At 38.2% G+C, this 19122-nt stretch overlaps 1 protein-coding gene across 1 annotated transcript in view; it reads left to right on the forward strand.

The window, feature by feature from the left end:
• The window catches only part of MAGI2 (membrane associated guanylate kinase, WW and PDZ domain containing 2), a 694450-nt gene that overhangs the window by 477455 nt on the left and 197873 nt on the right, over positions 1-19122 (forward strand). The window contains exon 6 of the mRNA XM_008493015.2: positions 4178-4257. Within this exon, the coding sequence (XP_008491237.2) occupies positions 4178-4257 (80 nt within the window). The remainder of the gene's footprint in view (positions 1-4177; positions 4258-19122) is intronic.

Consider the following 19122-nt stretch of genomic DNA (forward strand, 5'->3'; position numbering starts at 1 on the left):
GTGAGGTATGCTTATTGCTGAGTAATGAAACTGTAGCCTGTGGAAAATGCTGGTGGAGCCCCAGCTGTATTTCTAACAGGATGCTTTTGTTGCAGTGACAACTGCTCTGACTGACTGTTTGTGCACTTATTCCACAACTGCCTCTGCTATTCATCTGCAATTTATTCATAGCTGATCTGTAATTCCCAGCCCTATTTCCTTCTGCTCTGTCTATAAGACTTCACAAATGGACACACATGATTAGACCTAGTGGTAAGGCAGGCAGGTTATACAGTGTACATTTCAAAAGTTTTTTAGTGCTTAAGAAGCATTAATGGGCACAGCTCATGTAGCAGGTATGTGTCAATGTTACTTTTGCCAGTGGTGTTAATTTGGCCGTTTTACTGTTCCACCTGTCTTCTTTCTCATAGTTAAAGCTTTCCTATCAAGGCTTCTTTTAAATTATACTAAAACTTTTTAGGAGAGAAATATTTTTTCCCTGTAGCTTTTACAGCATTGCAAAGCTGAAGAGGGCTGGGACACACTGAGATGGCCCTGCAGCCTGAGCTGAGGCATTCATCAAGCTGTCAGTATCATGCTTTTGTTCTTCCCCTCATTCCCAAAATGTCCTACTGGGTGGGGAAGAATCTGCCTCTCTTTTGTTTCTACAGTTGACTAGTTGTAGTCCTTGGTGGAAGACAGGTGACAGGGGCTTACTCTGAACAGGACTGGATTGTGCTAGCATGGCACCTGCTGTGGCAAGAGCAGCATCTCTCCAGAACCCACAACTTAAAAGCTGACACAAGGGAGATTGGGAGAGTACTCTGTCAAATAAACCTTAGTAGGACAGAAGTAGATATGTATAAAACCCACTACTCTGTTCTTCAGAGCTACTTATTTCCCCCTTACACTGTGAGCAGCACAACATGTCTGTCTCCATTGCAGGAGTGTTTGTGTGTTGTGTACCTGGTTGCTAAGATGATGGAAGCAACCAGCACTATGTAGCACTAAAGAGAGCACTGATGGTGCTATAGAGATTATGGAAGACAGGTGGGGTTGATTTTACCTTCTTTCAAGCAGAGTTTGTTTTCAGAGAAGGAAAATATTTTTTACCCACTGAAGCACCTGTCTAGAAGCACTTCAGTCCCATTGCAAGAGACAGATAATAAAGACGAGAGGCAAAGCAAGGGAGCAGAAACAGACATGGCTAAGGAGAAGAGGGATGATTTTCAAAAGGTGCTTTGCTCCTTCAGTTGTTTGTTCTTGTAGATGTTTTACTTTGACTAAGTAGCTGAATGGTTTGAGAGAGACTTTGAGAACTGTAAGAGCTGATCTAAATGAGATACCATCTTCATCCTCTGAAATTTCACTGCAGACTGAAGGATCACTCTTCTCTTGGAAAAGCTGTTGAATTTTTAACTTGGTTATGGTTTTGTTTAGAATGGCCACAGTACACAAAACTTGAAGACATGAGTGCTTCTAGGTTTATGGAAGCTACATTCATGCCGAAGGGGACTAACTGTTTGCTTGTTGTTGTTCTCAGTTTCAACCAAAGCCTTGGAGGCTGTAATTCTGCTGAATCAGGCTTATTTTCAGCATGGCACCTGTGTTTACAGATGCCTGAACACTCATTTCTCAGATGTATTCTAGAAATGTTATGTATTTTCATAGCTGGTGAATGGGTTTGTTCTGATGTTGAGTGACATTGCAAGGAAAACAGCAACGAGCTGACTTGCATCAGAGTTAGGTTCTAGTACTGGTTCTGCCACTGTCTTGTTTGGTGGCTATGGACAGTCACTTGATGATTGTGACTCCCTGTTCCCACCTTTAAAAAAAGGATTTGATGATTTTAATTTTCTTTGCAAAATGCTTTTTCCACTTTATACCACAGCAAATATTACTAATAGTAATCATATATACATTACACATCTAAAGCCATAGGACACTATCTATGAATCCAACTTAGTCTCTGCAACCAGTGGGGGTCCCTAAATCATTCTGAAGCAATTGCTGGGAGAGAGTGGCTGTTGTGCAGCCATGCCTCCACTCCAGAGATGTCACTGCAGCTTCCACAGGTATGTCCAAGCTCACCCTGTGCTTTGGCTCTGCTAAAAAAGGGGCCATGGTAATGTGTGCTCAGTGTGTGCTGCTCCTTGCACTCAAGTAGCTAAGCAGGTGCTGGGGTGATGAGCCCATGCTGAGCTCTCTGCTCTCACAGTGACATGGTTACCTGTATCTCCCCAGTCATATTATAGCTAGCTCAAGTTTTTCTGCACATGCTGCAGTTAGGCAGTAGTATAAAAATACACTCTACAGGAAACCACATGCAGCCAGAGCTTCAGAGAAAGCCTCTTCGTTATATTTGCAATCAAGCATGGGCTGCTGGAATAATTTCAAATTTACCTTACCTTTGGCTTAGAGAGCAGCATAGAGGAAATGGAGCTAGGGGTCCTGGTGGACAGAAGGATGACCATCAGCCAACAATGTGCCCTCGTGGCCAAGAAGGCCAATGGCATCCTGGGTTGGGAGAGGTTCAGGGAACGGGTTCAGGGAACAGGCTGCCCAGTGAGGTTGTGGAGTCTCCTTCTCTGGAGACATTCAGAACCTGCATTCCTGTGTGACCTAGACAAGGTGGTCCTGTGCTGGCAGCGGGGTTGGACTCAGTGATCTTTTGAGGTCCCTTCCAAACCCTAACATTATGTGTGATTCTGTGATTCTTCATCCTCTGCAAATATAGCCTTGTTGTCAAAGTAGGGGAAGGTATTGTTTATTCTCTTCACCTGTCATGAATTATGTTCTAGATTAGGGCATGCTTAAATTAGGAATTTGAATGCCTCGACTTTCATCTGAGTTGTCTCCTTCCTTATCCATACATAACTCTTATCTACCTTCCTCCTCCTCCTCCCCATTTAAAATGTAGAGGAAGTTTTACCATTGTAACACTGCTGAGGAGTAGGTAGTAGGTTTTAGACAGAGGGAGAAATCAAGGCAGTTACCTGTCATGGACTAAACAGGGAGTCCAAGTAGGAGAAGCAATTGGCTCTATTCATTTATTTTTCCCCAGGGATACCAGTGTGTCTGAACTACGTGGACTGTATCAGTTAATCAGTAACTCACCAATTGACCTTGGCATTCTAATTCATTTTTGGCCAGGTCCCTACTTCTTATACACTTTATAATAATGTTTATAAAAGGTCTGAGTACACTTAAAAATGACACAACAAATTAATAATAAACTGAATAATTCACTACTATATAAATTGTATGAAACAAGCATCCTCTTAGGATATATCATATAAATGAAACATGGGTTAGAAGTGACCCTGAATGATAGTATTGTAGGAAAGGCATCTCAAAAAAAAAAGGAGTAATTATCACATCCCTATCTGTTTTATAGCCTTCCTTTCTTAACATATTTAAAGAATTTAGCTCTAAACTGAAATGCTTATAGGAAAGGTATACATTGAAAGGATCTGGTTTTAAGTCTCATTAGCTGTGCTAAATATCAATTCCTTTGGCAAAATATTCTCCCAGAAAACAGTTTGTATCAGTTCAGCATTATTTCGTGGCTGATTCCTCAAAGATCTATTCTGAGTATAGAAAGGAACCACATGATTCAGCCAGCTTGTGCATATCTATTTTATCTCGATAGAAGGATTATATATGGAGGGATAAAGGTTTGTTAAACAAAGTATCATTAATCACTCTGTCCGGAAATGTAGACTTTGCAGGAGCATGCTGTAATTTGCATCACTTTTGCTATGCCATGCCACTGCTGCTGGAGAGAAATAACAAACCTGTATTTATAAAAAGGACAGGTTTAAGATGAAAATAATTCTATCTGAAAACTGTGAGAATGCTACAGATTCCTGTCGCCTGCACTCGTTCAACGGGAGAACACTGTATTTGTAATAAATTCCTTTTGCTCTGGATGAGTTCTGCATTTTCAATGAGGTTAACTTGGCAACATTCTAGTTGATTTTAATAAAAATAGCTGCTTTGAGGACAGGGAGCTGAGGTTGCCAAATTTACAGCTGCCTTGCACAATTACTCTTACACCTCCTTCAGGGCTACTTAGAAGCAGTAAGCAAATTAAGTGTATCGATTGCAATTTTGTTGGACTAACCCTTTTTTCTTAAGGAATAAACTTGATTCCTTTCAGTATGTGTCTGCTCAGAGTGATCTCTTTTCTTTTCAGCCATAACACAAAGACAACATCATGGCTGGATCCACGACTTGCGAAAAAGGCTAAACCTCCAGAAGAGTGCAAAGAAAATGGTAGGTTATTAAGTTTTCATTGCGTCTCAGAGGGGATTTGCCTTTGTGTATGTGTCTCTCTCTCGGTTCTTACAAAAAACAGGCATTTGGGGGAATGATGAAAGGTGTTTAATTGCTGCTTTGGTTAGAAGCCATAAGTGATACCAGTTCTCAGTGTGCCATGTGTTTCTGCTTTTAATTCCCCTTTCTGATGCCATCCAAAGCTGAGGATCACAAGTGTGTTTTCTGCCTGTTGTGTGTGTGACTCCGGGACTGACCCTCTCCCTCATCTCCTACAGAGAACTTTGGTCTGCAGAACAGAATCCCTTTTCAGATTCTGAGCTTTTAATCTACAGGCGATTGAATGCATAAGGGAAACTAGCTGCACCGTGGGAATATGAATATTGTTTGATTTGTATTTAAAGGTACAGTGCTATGCTATTTAGTAGCCAATTTAAACAAAATAGTGTCTGATAAAACAGGGTGTGGGAGGGAGAAAAGATATCAGTGCCTGTCAGAGGTCAAGACTGGATTGGGGGGGCTATTGCATTGCTAATGATTTAAAATTTAAAAGCGTACATTCTGTTAAGGATGCTTAAAGGAGCTGAAGCTGTTCTGCAGGAGAGGTTACTATATATTGACAGATTCAGAGATACAACATAATACAGATCATTTCGACCTGCCTTATATATTCATTCAATATAATTTCTATTTTTTGCCTGCTGAGTAAATAAAATCATTTAAGCAAGCCAATGTAAAAATGTATTGTAACAGATCTTTTTGGGGAGCATTTTTTTTCATTGTTTTGTAGTTCAGTGTCAGTTCATTTAGCTATTTAAGAAGTAATGATTTCTAAAGACTGCTACTTATTTTATTACTGTCACATACAGAGGATTAAATGCATGCATGGTATGTGCATTAAGGCAAAGTACTTTTAAATATTTTAATGTAATAACTGGTTTGCTTGTACTGCATCTATTTTAAATTTTTCAAAATACATGAATTTGGCTAATGTAAATACTATTACCTGAAAGAAAATTCTATTCCGTTTTTGGCTGATAAAGAGGTCACTGGGAAGTTGCTGGCTGTATGAAATGCAGGGTCAGTGGTTTGGCAAAGATGTTCCTGTTTTTTTGTAAATGGCTTCATTTTGAAAAGATTGCTATATTCCAAAAGCCTCTTCCTTATTTCAACAGTAATTCTCGTGTTCTCTTCTGAGATCAGAAATTACATGTCTGAATGATTTTGTGATGCTTTTGCTAGCACTGACAACACTAGCTCACAGAGTAAATTCTACAGTGAATACAACAGAAGTGTGTTACTGAAACAAAACATAGGCACAGGAGTTTTGTGGTATAAATCTCTCACATTACTTATATGAATCTATATATTTGCCTAATACTTAAAAAATACTAGTGTAAAATGCATAAGAAAAATCCACCAATATCTATGGAGTAACAACACAGAGGTACTTGAAGAAAATATGTCTCTTTTTCTTTTTTCTTTTTTTTCTTTTTTTCTGTTAGCTATTTTAAACTGAGATCAAAAAAAGTACTGAGATATTAAAAAGATATAGCACAGAATCTGAAAAGATTTAAAGATCAGTGAACTAAAGAAACAGTATTATTTTGTAGATACTTGACTACTGGATTATTGAATTGCTGTAGTATGCTGGGTCAGGTTCTTTTAGGAGTTGCTCATCTCATTAATTCAAAGTACTTGAAGTGAAGCATAAAATACATCAGGGAGAGATCTTCTATTCTTTCAGAGATTGTTCATGTAACATCCTGTCTTTTCCTAAGGTTCTTCAGTTATTAAAAAAATCTTGTGGTGTTTTGGTGGGGTTTGTTTGTTTGTTTGTTGTTTAATCGCCTTCCTGCAGGAGAAGAGATTTTTAAAATGTATACAATGTCTTAAAATGACTGTACCTTGTCATTGGGATCCAACACCAAGGACTTTGTTATAACACATGGGAATTTGCAATTTTTGCTTAGATTTAATGTAAGATTAAGGATTACTTTCACATGCATTTCAGATATGGTTTGGTAAATTTTTTTTGTGCCAAACATCTTTTCTGCTACATTTTATTATTTACTCTGGAACAATTTACTCAGAAATACAAAATTTTAGAAAGACATGGGTGTTTAGATAGGAAATGATACTTACCTTGCTTCTTTATCTCTGGATCTGGATAGCTCATGTTTTTCATTGACATTCATTTTTTCACATGTGAAACTTGTATTTATTCTCTGAGGTACCTTATGTTGTCCTTATAACCTATCAGATTCTTCTCACAGGTTTTCATTCAGAACAACCCAACTTGTGTCTTCTTCTTTCAGTTCAAATTCTGACAAATCATTCTCCTTTATTCTGCTACCAGCACACAGATTCCACACCTAACAACATCCAAGCACATACAATATTTGAGTCCTGATGTTGAGGGCTCCCCTCCTTCTTTGTTTTCCATGGCTTTTATAGCTGCAAATCCCAGTGCTTGATCATTTCTCATTGCAAAATCTGAACCTACCTTCCAGCACACCCCTCCTATTGCAAAAATTTTCACATGCCTTTGCCAAGAGATTGATGGGCTCCACCAAGTTAAGCTTTCTTTTGCTTCCGTACTGTGGAAGCAGTTTCTGTTTTCTATTAATGACACCCACTGCTCTAAACCTCTTTGTAGGTTGGGAGGTTTTAAGGGGTGATCTTTATTTCTGTCTCTGTCAGGGAACTTCTGAGTGAATTTCAGCAAATTACTTCAACTTTTGCTCTCTCAGATCTACTTAGATGGTAGGTCTTTGAAGCAAGAATTGCCTCTTGCTCTCAGTTTATATGGTGGCTGAGTTTCATAATAGCGATAAGAGAAATGGATGGTGATTCTCCAATAAGAATTAGAATTATTTTTCACATTTATGGTTTCCTACAGAAAATCTTTATTTCATTAATCAAAATTGCATTTTCTCTTCTGAATATATGAATTCAGTATTTAGGTTTTCTGAATTGGAATACTGCTTTTACACTATTACTTTTTAATTGTTCCTCATCAAAACTGGTTAACCAATTTTTATCTGCAGAGTACTACAGAAGTTATAGTTCTGTCCCCTTTTTGTGACCTAGATTCCCTGGTTGCTACATTTTCTGTAAAGTAATATTACTGAGCAGACTCACATGATTTGCATGCCTATAGCTATATTATATGAATGGACTTCTAGCAGAGGCTGTTCTTTGGAAGAGAACATGGAAAAGAATGACAAGTCCCAAAAGGCATTAAAAAATGTAGTTTAATACTGAAAGACAGTTCAGCCTTAATGACATGAAATATCTTAGGTTTTAGAAAGTTCATTTTTGGTTAAGAAACATAGTAATTAATTTTTTTCAAAATCTGTAATGCATTTCAGGAACCTTTCCATTCTGGAGAAAATTGAACAATTTTTTTTTTTTTATCCAAATTGAGGATTAAACGGATGTTGAAATTTCCTGGGATCAAATACGTCAAATTTCATTACTACCACTACATTACATTACTACCAATTTCACTCAGTTCATTATTTATCCATCCCAATGGCCAGTCTTCATCACTCTTAACACTCCCTTTCTTTTCATGTCAGCCTCCTTTCTCTTTTCTCCTAGTTTTCAAATATAAATAAAGCTTTGGCTTCACCTGGCACTCATCTGTAATTTCTTTCCATCTACTTTATGCCCAACAACTTGACTGCAAAATACAGGTGTTTATTCAAGGTGAGCTGAGTTGTCTTTAAACTTCATTGATCGTGAATATCAGAACTGTTTTGACAATCAGAGGTCACAGATACCTGATTCATATTTTAGTTGTGTAGATGGCATTTGGGCATGCTGGTTTTATGGGTAAAGCATTACTACTTGATTCCCTTGGTTATATATATTTTCACTGGAAACCAAGTACTGAACTTTTCTTTTCTCTGAATACCATTAAGTTGTGACGATGCCCACTAGTGGCAGCTTGAAGCATATAAATGCATTTCTAGGAATAGGATTTCATTTGATTTAAGTAATAGTAGCAGCAGTAGTAGTAGTAGTGGTAGAGTTTGGAACCACATCTTTCAGCAGTCTACAGTTCAATGGGGTGTGAGAGTTTTTTGGCTGAGTGGGATGAATCCATATCAGAGATTTGCATGTGAAACTTGGAGGGAGCAGTGCCATACATAGGTAGAAGAGAATGTGGAATGAGGAGGAAGTACCCTTTGCTGTCAAGCGGACAAAACATTAGCAGGACATCTCACAACTCTAGAGCAAGCCTCTATTTCTGTCAAATGACTGGATCCCAGTATGAATGGGGAGAGAAGGATAATTTTTGAGTTTTGTCTAGTTCTGCACAAGCCGAAGCACTGTGTCCCTCAACATGGTATTCTTCTCATTGTTTCCTTCATTTTTTTCTCTCCATGGCTTCTAAAAGGTTTTTTCCTTTCTTTCTTTCTTAAATTGTCTCTGGAAACCAAATCCACTTGTGCAGGCCAGACAACTACGTCCTGAGTTCAGGGTGTAACATTATGTGATGCAAGGACAGTATCTTTATCTTCGAGATACCTGTGTCTCAGCTGAAAACTTGTTAGTTGAAAACTAACCAAATATTCAGATTTTAACAGAGGGAAATGGTGGACAGACAGTATGAACCTCTCAAGTTAATTTTCCCAGGAAACCAAATTAGAAACAGTTTTCATCCTCAGAAAAGTATGGTTTTACTTGATCAAAATAAGAACTCCTGTAAATTACATAAGTAATGATTGATACATCTCATGCTAAGTTCTTGTTACATTATTTATTAAATGGTATCATTTCTTGGAGCTGTTGGAGAGATTCCAGAGGAGGGTCACAAAGATGATCAGAGGGCTGGAGCACCTCTCCTGTGAAGGCTCAGTCTGCCTTCAGACTGAGAGTTGGGGTTGTTCAGCAGGGAGAAGTGAAGGCTCTGGAAAGATCTTAAAGTGGCCTTCCAGTAACTGAAGGGGCATACAAGAAAGCTGGGGAGGGACTTTGTGTAATATCACTTATACATATCAGTCACTTTTAGTGATAGGATGAGGGGTAATGGTTTTAAATTGGAAGAGGATAGGTTTATGTTAGACATGAGGAAGAAATTTTTTAGTGTGAGGGTATTGAGACACTGGCACAGGTTGCCCAGGGAGGCTGTGGATGTCCCCTCCCTGGAAGCGTTCAAAGCCCAGTTGGATGGGGCTTTGAGAAACATGGTCTAGTGCAAGGTGTCCCTGACTATGCAGGGGGCGTGCAACTACATGACTCTTAAGGTCCCTTCCAACCCTAGCCATTCTATGATTATGTGATTTGTTTCACTATAGTCTAGGGTCCACCAGTATTACTATTTTAAACCTTGTTTCCAGGGAATTTTTTCTTGTATTGCAAATACATTAAGGATAGTCTCATTTTTTAAGACTTTGTACCACCAGCATAGTTTCATTCTTTTCTTCAAATCCTTGAGTGTTGTTGGTTATTAAACAGGTCACCATATAAAATAAAGCTTTTATCTATAATAAGATATAACTATATGTAAAGGGACCTCTGCTTATTTCATTAACAATTCATATGCGCATTTTTTCAGGAAAGATATCTTGGAGAATTTTACCTTAATGTTCACATATAATTTATGACTAAGCCACAAATAATTAAAGGCCACAGAAGTGACTGTCCAGTCCATGGTTCATGGCAGCCATGCAATTCATAAAGACTTCATTAGTGTGTGTTATCTTTTATTATTCCTATTTGCCTCAGCTAATAAAAAACAGCTGCCATCCACACTGAAAAACCTATCTATCCACCTGTCCATCTCACTCAAAAATTCAGAAATATTTAAAGTGAGTTTATCTCTTCTTCATTTAAGTAATTTGGAGACTGGAGTCTAAATGCCAGTTGATATTTTCCATGAAAAATAAAGAACCATTGTGTCTCAATAGGGGATGTTAAATGATTTCAAATGGGAGAGAAAGCATAGTGCATAATCATGATAGATAGGATATGGCCAAGGAGTTGCTCTGTTTGTGAAGGGAAAAACAAAGAATATCCCATCAAAGCTGTCTTGGGCACCTGCTGGGTATTTGCTATAACATCTGATACAGTGACTCAGTGCCTGAAAGGGGATCTAGTTCCCCATGTTAGAAATGTATTGATGGGTAGGGAATTGAGTACAAAATGACAAACTAGAAATGCTGCACAATAAAGAGGGAGAACACTGAAGACAGAAAAGAGGAAAGGTTAATCACAAGCTTGTGTCTCAAATCTTGATCCTCTCCAGAGCTTAGCAGAATATTGAAGGCTCTAAAGTATCACATCACACTTCACAACATGCTCTAGTGGGATGGTGTGGGTTGGGTTTTTTTTTAGTTTGGTTTGTCTTGTGTTTGTTTGTGGTGGGTTGTGGGGTTTTTTATGCTTTTGTTTTTGTTTTTTATTTTTACTTTTTTTTCCTCGGTTGATTGTTGGATGTGGTGATCTTAGAGGTCTGTTCCAATTGTGGCAATTCTGTGTGATTCTGTGACCCATCTTATAGCCAGATCCTGGCTTCCTCTGCATCCTCTCTTGAAGATGAGGCTTATATGTGTTTTTAAAAAAAATGTGAGGAGACCTATTTATTTTGTTTTAATGCTCACCAGCTTGTTCTATCATGGCCTGGAAAAGATACAATCCTGCAAATGAGAAAAACATTTTGAGTCAACCCCTCTGCCAGGTGGGGTGGAGAATATGTCAGATTAATCAACCCAGAGACATAATAAGAGAGCATCGTAGAGCATGACATTGTCCCTAGACATTTTAAACCGTCTCCTCTGGGACTCTTTGACTTGCTGTGCCAAGAACTTGTTGTTTTTTTTCCCAAGGGCAAGTAAGCAATACTTACAGAGTTCAGTTGAGAGTGCCAGGCACACATGAGTAATTTTGCAGTAAACTTCTGAGACTGCTCTGCAATTTCTTTTCAGTTCAGACATCAAAACTCTTCATGTTCCAGGCCTGAGTTGCTTCAGAGTAGGAACTCCCCATCACACCCTCCTGCCTGGTGGTTTTGTGATATGAACAAATGAGTAGGCATTAGGAAATGGATTGACAGACTACAAAATTCATTTCCAGTTTTCCCTTAAATCCAGGTGTTTCCAGATGATAAGAATATTACACCTTTAAACCACAGAGTTTTTACTTAGAACTATGTTTTGAAGTTTATTAACCCCATTTGAAAATAGTATTAAATACCATCGGTTTGTAATGGAGCTGGCATTACTTATAATAATACTGATCACAATTAATTTTTTTTCTGTCATTCAAATATATACTGAACAGGCTTTTCTCATCAGTAACAGGAGATATCTTGAGCTGTCATGACCTTTTGAAGGGCGTTTTGTGCTGGCAACACCAGCTAGACACTAATTGCCAAAACCCCCCACTTTTATTGCCTGAGTAACAATAATGATAGTAAAAATAAGAACTCTGGCACCTCATCAATGTTTCTTCCTAGGACTTCAGCAGATACTGCTCTGAACAACCTGATTGCAGTGACACAAAGTAATTCTTCTTCATCCTTGAATAAAGTTGAGGACAAAATAGGTGTCCACATGTACATACCTCAATTATCTATGCCTTGGGACCAGCCCTGACAACTGGCTGGCATCTCCCTGGGAAACTCTTGAATTTAGGGAGTGCTTCCTTGAAGCGCACTTATCAGTGTGACAGATAAGTCCTTTAAGCTCTAATGGACTATTAAGTATCACTTTGCTTTCAGAGCTATTGCAGTTTCTCACAGTCTCAGCCATACAAATCCCTATTGAGTATTAGCCTTAATCTTAAATAGAGTTAGTAATTGCAAGGACAAGAATTAATAAAAGTACAGAAAAAAAATGTCTGTTTTCTTTGATTGTGCAGCTAGTACTCAGCTTTCTTGCACTCACTGATCTCACTGCTCTCGGTGCTGACCCAAGTGTGTTTAAATGGGGAGATGCCCAAGACCCACAGGCATCCTTCTGACCTGTACAGATATTGTCAGGCTGACAGTAACTCATCCAGCAACTTGAGCATTTTAAAGGTTGCTAAATGCAGGAAGAGGAAACTACTAATTTGTCCCATGGACCTTGAGGAGGAAAATCACAGACTTTCTCTCTAATTAGTTCCTGACATTATGAAAACAAATCTCTTCAGTTTTCTGTGTTTTATGAAAGGTCGTGTAAACACTTTTTCATGTGTGAAACTTACTTGCTTGTAAAATGCTCTGAGATTATCAGATGAAAAAGTTCATGGAGATACCGTTTTTCACAAAAGATCCTTTAAGGGTTAAGTCCCTGTTATCACCTCAATATCACCTCAACACCAAGGAATGCAACATGTACATCAGTGATGTAAGATATCATGAATAATACATTTTAAAATGGATGTAAAGACTGAATATTGTTTTGTAAAATTTATCCAAATTATAATTTAATTTCCAAATAAAATAAACACTTTCACTAGTGATAGGCCCCAAAACAGACAGCAAACTGGAGGTGACATGATAGTATAGTTTGAATTACACTGCAAATGAAATACAGTCCAAGGCTACAAGACCACCACAAATGGCTCTTGTAGGTTTGGTTTCTGCTGGCGCTGCTGGAGCTACTCATATGCAGTTTCTGATACATTCCCCTTTTCATTTTGCTGCCAAGTTCATTGGCTAAGCTTAAGTAGTTTTCAGCTGGAACATGTAATGAAATTTAGAAAGGGAGGGAGAGAGATTTTTTTTAAACACATCAGGAGAAATAGGGACAGAGTTTTAACAATTCACATCTTTAATGAGCTATAAATTTGATTCCACTCACCACTGAATCAAGTAGCAAAATTTTCACTGGCTACATGAAGTTAATTTTGTCACTAAAATGAAAGCATTGTGTGATATGAGATTAGAGGTGACTCAAAGCTCTCTAAACACAGGCCACTGAGAAGAATGCTCCGATGTGTGAAATTCTGAAAGAAATTCTTTAAAAATAGAAAAGTATTCACAACACCATATTTAGTGAAGGTTGTAAAAAACACCTTGATGCCAAGAACAAAAGTTGAAATTCCTGAAATATTATTTAATCATAAGTAGAAATCAGAGTACATTATTTTTAATCCTATTCTCCCTATAGCCTTAATCCTTCAATCCTTGACTTCTAAATGGCAATGAAGCATGATAGATTTTACAAAGAGGGGCTTGTGGGATTATATTCATTGCAGTATGTCCAGCTACCTTCATTTTTATTATTTATCCTCCCTCTGGCTCTTGTTTTTAACAGAGTTCATTAATGAAAAACGAATGGTGATCTTCTCCATTTTAAAAATTAATCTTCATAATGATCTTATTTTAAATTTCATCGAGGGGATCAGCAATTTCATCGAATTTAGAAGCTAAAAATAATTGGATATTCTTTGATGAGAAGTTTCCCTTGTTCAGACCTGTTGGGTGTTTTCTATCAGTCATTTGAAAGCATATTGCTACCAGATACGAAATACAATGGCCTGCTAAATCTCTAGTAGTACTCATCATTTTTTCAGATGCTTTTAAATGCAGATTATTTGCCATTTTTTTTCAACATTCTTTGATTGTTCTTTGCTTATAATGCAGTATACCTATAGACAAGTGAAGATTAATGCAAACAGTTCTGTTTCTTTAGGAGCTGAGTTTCATCGTTACCTCAGGATTTCTTCTTAGTATTAACTGATTTCCTTATATTTCTGACTTGCTGGCTTCATTTCTTTTTTATTTTATTTTTGTAGCATGCTTTAATAAAGGTCTCAGTAATTTTCATTCTTTGAGACCTGGGCTTTGATTCTGTCTTAAACTGCTCAAAGTGAGCGTTGGAGTTCCTGCTAAACAGAGCTGGAAAATCCTGTCTGAGCACAGATGTCCTCTATTTAAGATTTGACAGCTAACACAGCACTTTAAAAAGCCACTGTCATTCATGAGTAATACCCTTGCAGACCCAGCGGTAGATAAGAACTCTTTGTGAGAGAGAAAAAAAAAAACAAACTGTGGTAGCATTTCAGTTTTTTCAAGAAGTGTATCTGCCCAAGTGGAAGGAACCCATAGGTATTCAGTATGTGGATGATGGCTGCCATGAAGCAGTTGGAAAGAACTGAATTTTCAGAATACATAGTAGAAGACTTTGGAACAGAATAAGTGGCTATAAAGGATGGAAAGTATAAAAACCAGAGGTGTGGAAAACATGTTGCAGGCTATATAAAAAGAGATTTGGCTCTGTGATGCCTTAAAAGGTTAGAATTATTTCAGCACAGAAAGATAAAGAGGGTAAGATCTCTCTGGATATGAGAAAACCCTGTGCCTAGTAAAGACAGGAGTAAAGGACTGGTGAGGCAAAAGGGAGGGGTTCTGAAATCCAGGTGTGAAATGTTAGAATTTGTTTCTTTTAAACATCAAATCTTTACATATAATTACATTCTACTGAATATAGACTAATATTTCATCAAAACAGTAATTTTTGATTACTCATTCTGGTGAAGTGTTGGATCTTTGTTTTCCGTGCAGCTGTAAAAATGAAAAGTGCAGAGGGATTCCAAATAAATGTAGTCACTATTGGTAATCAAACACAAACATGCTTACGTATCTACATATGTGCATTCTTGTGTAGCCATGCGGGCCAGATTCTGGCAACTCCCGAGAAACTGGGAGGATGCCTAAGAAAATTCCCTCTAAAAAGGAGGAACAACCAGTTCTTTCATTGGATCTTCCGTGCGGTGCATGAAGGAGGGAAGAAAAGTCACATTGTATTGTAAAACTATTAACACCAGTGCAAACCCTGCTAGCAATTTAGTCTAGGTAACATTGCAGTGATAACATTGTTTGCTCTGATTGACTCCAGAGATAACTCAGAAACTGGGTTCTTTTGCCTGCATAAGAAATGAAAGGTGACATGAGACTTCTTAAAAACCCACTGAATAGCTTCTGTTGAAATCTACTAAAGAGCACTGGATTAGGTGGAAAGATCATCTGTAAGAAGGTTTTGCTTTTTTCTCAGTGTAGACTCCCGTTAGTTATTGATTGACTTGAAGGGTTCCCTGTTCAGTTGGAGTGTGCTTGCTGAGATTTTGTTTATGCAACACCAAATATTATAATTATGTCTTCATGAATATTCTTTCCAGGGGGAACAATGTGTATTCTGATGGCAGTGCAATCCGCATCTAAAATTTGTGTGCAAACAGTGTTTATTCTGGATTGTGTATGCCTTTGTGATAAGTTTCCTTCTCTCGCTTTTATCGGCTTTTGAATAACTGTGGCAGCAGTCACTGACAATTCCTGGCTGATGGGCAAATTGCATGTGTGCTGGCTTGCTTCCCATCATTACTGGGACACTTAAAAACACAAAATCAACCCTCCCCATCACACCCCCCACCCCCATATGTTTGTCTGCCAACCATCATCTCTGAGTTACTGATCTGCTCATATTTCTTTCATTTGTTCTTGAGATTCACAAAAATGTAACTTTTTATCCCCTTGGAATATTTTAAGTAGTGACCACATCGGTAGTAAGTCCAGCTAAAACATTTAGTGTGTTCAGGATATTTTTTGTTGCTTAGCTCTTAATCTGAGAAAGAGACATCATGCAGATTCTTATTCCTTTCCTGGAATAGCAAATGTGTCCCATTATTGCCATAGTAATTAAGTTAGGCATTGTTATTACAAATACAGTAGGCTTTGAAAAATCAGTAAGAAAACCTCTTAAATGTTTGCCTGGGGGAGAGGGGAAGATGGCATTTATATAGTGTCCTGCTTTGCAAAACAAATACCTGTGTTCCCAAAACAATAAGTGGCATTAAAAAGTTAATCGTGCTTTATGTTCTGGCTGCATGTGCAGTGCTATACTGAGATAATGAATTTGCAAATATTTCAGACTGCATTCACAGTTCTTACTGTGGTCCATTTAATGCTTATACTTTGGGCAATAGTGAGGGCATGCTCATCCCATGTCCTGTTGACCTAATCTAGTTGTTTCTACCACTCTAATCACCATAACTTCTGAGCTGCTGGTTCTCTGTTTTGCTTTTCTGCTCTGCTTATGTATGCAGAGCTCCCACTGATGTTGCTTCAGGGAGCTATATAAGGAAAGCAGAATATCGAAATGCATTACTGTCATGTGCAACTGAGAGGAGATGTTTAGACTGGGAATATTGCCCTTCAGCTCTTGCTGTTGTACATTGCCTTTCATATGACTCAGTACCCATAAGCTGAGGTTTTGTACAGGCTTGTGCCGAATTCAAGGTTGAGGTAGTGCCACCATTGATTTGATCCTTCGAAGAACTGAGGCCCAGCTCTCATTTTTTAAACATTACGTGTGTTCAAATGTGAGTTCAACTCTGCATATGTCTATGCACACAGGATTTTACAACATCAAGCAAAGCAAGATAAGGTTTTAAACAGATTGAAAGAATTGTGGGTTTCTTCCTGGAGTTTGTCCTTTTATGTAATGTATTCCCATCACTATAAATCTTTTGAGTTTAATACTGAAGGCATATTTTCTCCATGATCTTAAAGCATTGTTCTGGGAATTGCTCATCAAAGGAGCTGAACTGAAAGGATAACTGTGATCAGGTGTTCCTAGGCTGCATGCTTATACACTGTGGATTTTTTATTTGTGCTGTGATGAAAGTCCTTGATGGGAGATGCCAAATACGTACTTCACTACTGTTAAAATTAAAATAAGGTGTGGCTAACACTCAATTGAAAAGTATATGTGTCACGGTTTAACACTGGCCCGGCAATTAAACCGAATAACAGACGCTCTCTTTAATCTCTCTCTCCCCTCGATGAAGAAAGGAGAGAGAATAAGGGAGAGAGACTTATGAGTTGGAAACTAAACTACACAACTTTAATGAAACAGTAATGGTAAATAGGGAAAAATTACTAAATATATACAAATATACAGGAAAGTGGAAACCACATTCCTCCCCCCTTTCCCCCAATAACTCTCACGTCACCACCGAGGCTATAGGGCAGCCCTGGGAAAGTCCAGGCTGGACTCCTGGAGTCGGCAGCAGTCGGGAACCGGAGGCAGGAACACACAGATATGGGCTGGCACGGATTAGGACCACAGGCAGACAAACGGACAGGATCCTTCCAGGATGCCGGGGAGGAAGGGAAGCAGGAAAAGATCTGGCTCGGCCCTCGTGATGCCTCAAATTTATACTGAGTGTGACGTATATGGGATGGAATACTCTGTTTGGTCAATTCTGGCATCTATCTTGTCTGATCCTCCCTAAAGGAGGGCTCTGGTGGGACCTCTGTATCCTCCTGGATGGTAAAATGTTTTCATGCAGAGCTGAGCAGTGTCCTTGGCCTGCATACCAGTCTCTAGCAGTAACTACAAACATCAAGTGTTATCAGTCCTAGAAGCACATACACTGTCTGAGAAACTTGCTGTTAATTTCAGCAAATGCAACTACTTACAAGGGACTTAGCTAAAAGCAAAAGTACAGAAACAGAAAACCACCTTTATCCTGGCCCAAACCAGGACAATATGACATGCTCACCTCAGCATGGTTTTTACAGAATGTTGCACATGTGATGGGCTTTATCATAGGCCTAAGCTGTATTTTTCTATGTAAAGTGGTTTAGCATAAATAATGTTTTTCTTGGAAGGTAAGGAAAGATAACTTGCTCAGACCTTCAATACTAGAATCATACACTAAAGTTGACTCATACACAAGCCTGTACATTGCAGTTCTTTTGGGCATATTCAGTGGTAATATTTTCATGGACTTCATTCAGAACTGAGAAAGTATACTCAATATATATACATATATATATATATACACAAAAAGTTTTATTGCATATCTGGATGACAAGCTGCAGAAGTTTTATATCATTTATACTTTTATAGCTGCTTGAATTCCCAGATAAACGAAACGTGGTTTTCTTTCTATTTTAGCACCTGTCCAGGTTGTTCAAAAGCCCAGTACATCATTAAGTGAATCAGAACTGTTTGTTTATATTACAATGTTAGAATTAGACCCACAATTAGAACTACAATTCTACAGTTTTTTATTGTGTTTCCTAGCTGAAAGTTTAATCTTGTGCTGAATAAAGAAAAATTCCTACTTTACACATTGTGAGGAAAACATAGTAAGAACATAAGGTCTGCTTTCCTGGCTCAGAATAGCTCTCTGCCTAACCTGTATCCTGTCTTTACCACTCAGAGCAGATGGTTGGGAAAAGACTACAAGAAACAAAGCAGACATAATCTTCTCCATCTCACACCTTCCTACTTCTCATCTCTCAGTATCTTAAAGAATCTGAGAGCTGGAGGCTGTCTAAGGTTCATTGTGCTTTACTATCCTTTATAAATGCATCTAATTTGATTTAAGGGCCATTTAAACTTTCCTCTTTCCCAGCTTCCTGGGGTAATGAGATCCACAGTTCAGTTATGTGTTCTCAGGGTGAGAAAACCCACAGAACACACAAAAAAATCTTTTTTTTGTTGAATATCTGCTTGCTGATATTTTCCTTGGATTGGGTTTTTCACATGGTTGGTGCTTTTTATTATGCAAAGTGCTAAATAATAATTCCATTTCCACTTTATTCATATAATGGATAATTTCATATGCCATTACAGCATCCCTTCATGTGATGATAGTCCAGCAGGTGAATCCTAGTCCACTAAATCTCTATTTGCAAACAGTCTCTCCCAAGCCCTTGATGACATAGGCTGTCTCCTCCACACCTGCTTGCTCTCCTGTGTGCTTTTTGGGTTGCATGACCAGAAACAAGTACGTGCAGTGCTCAGGATCTGACTGTACTATTGATGGCATAATGGAGTCTTCTGTTTCAGTCTCAGTTCCTTTCCTGAGATTGCTAACATTATGTTTGCTTTTTGAATACCACTGGGCTTAAGA

The sequence above is a fragment of the Calypte anna genome, chromosome 1, assembly GCF_003957555.1.
Source record: "Calypte anna isolate BGI_N300 chromosome 1, bCalAnn1_v1.p, whole genome shotgun sequence".
NCBI classification, from domain to species: Eukaryota; Metazoa; Chordata; class Aves; order Apodiformes; family Trochilidae; genus Calypte; species Calypte anna.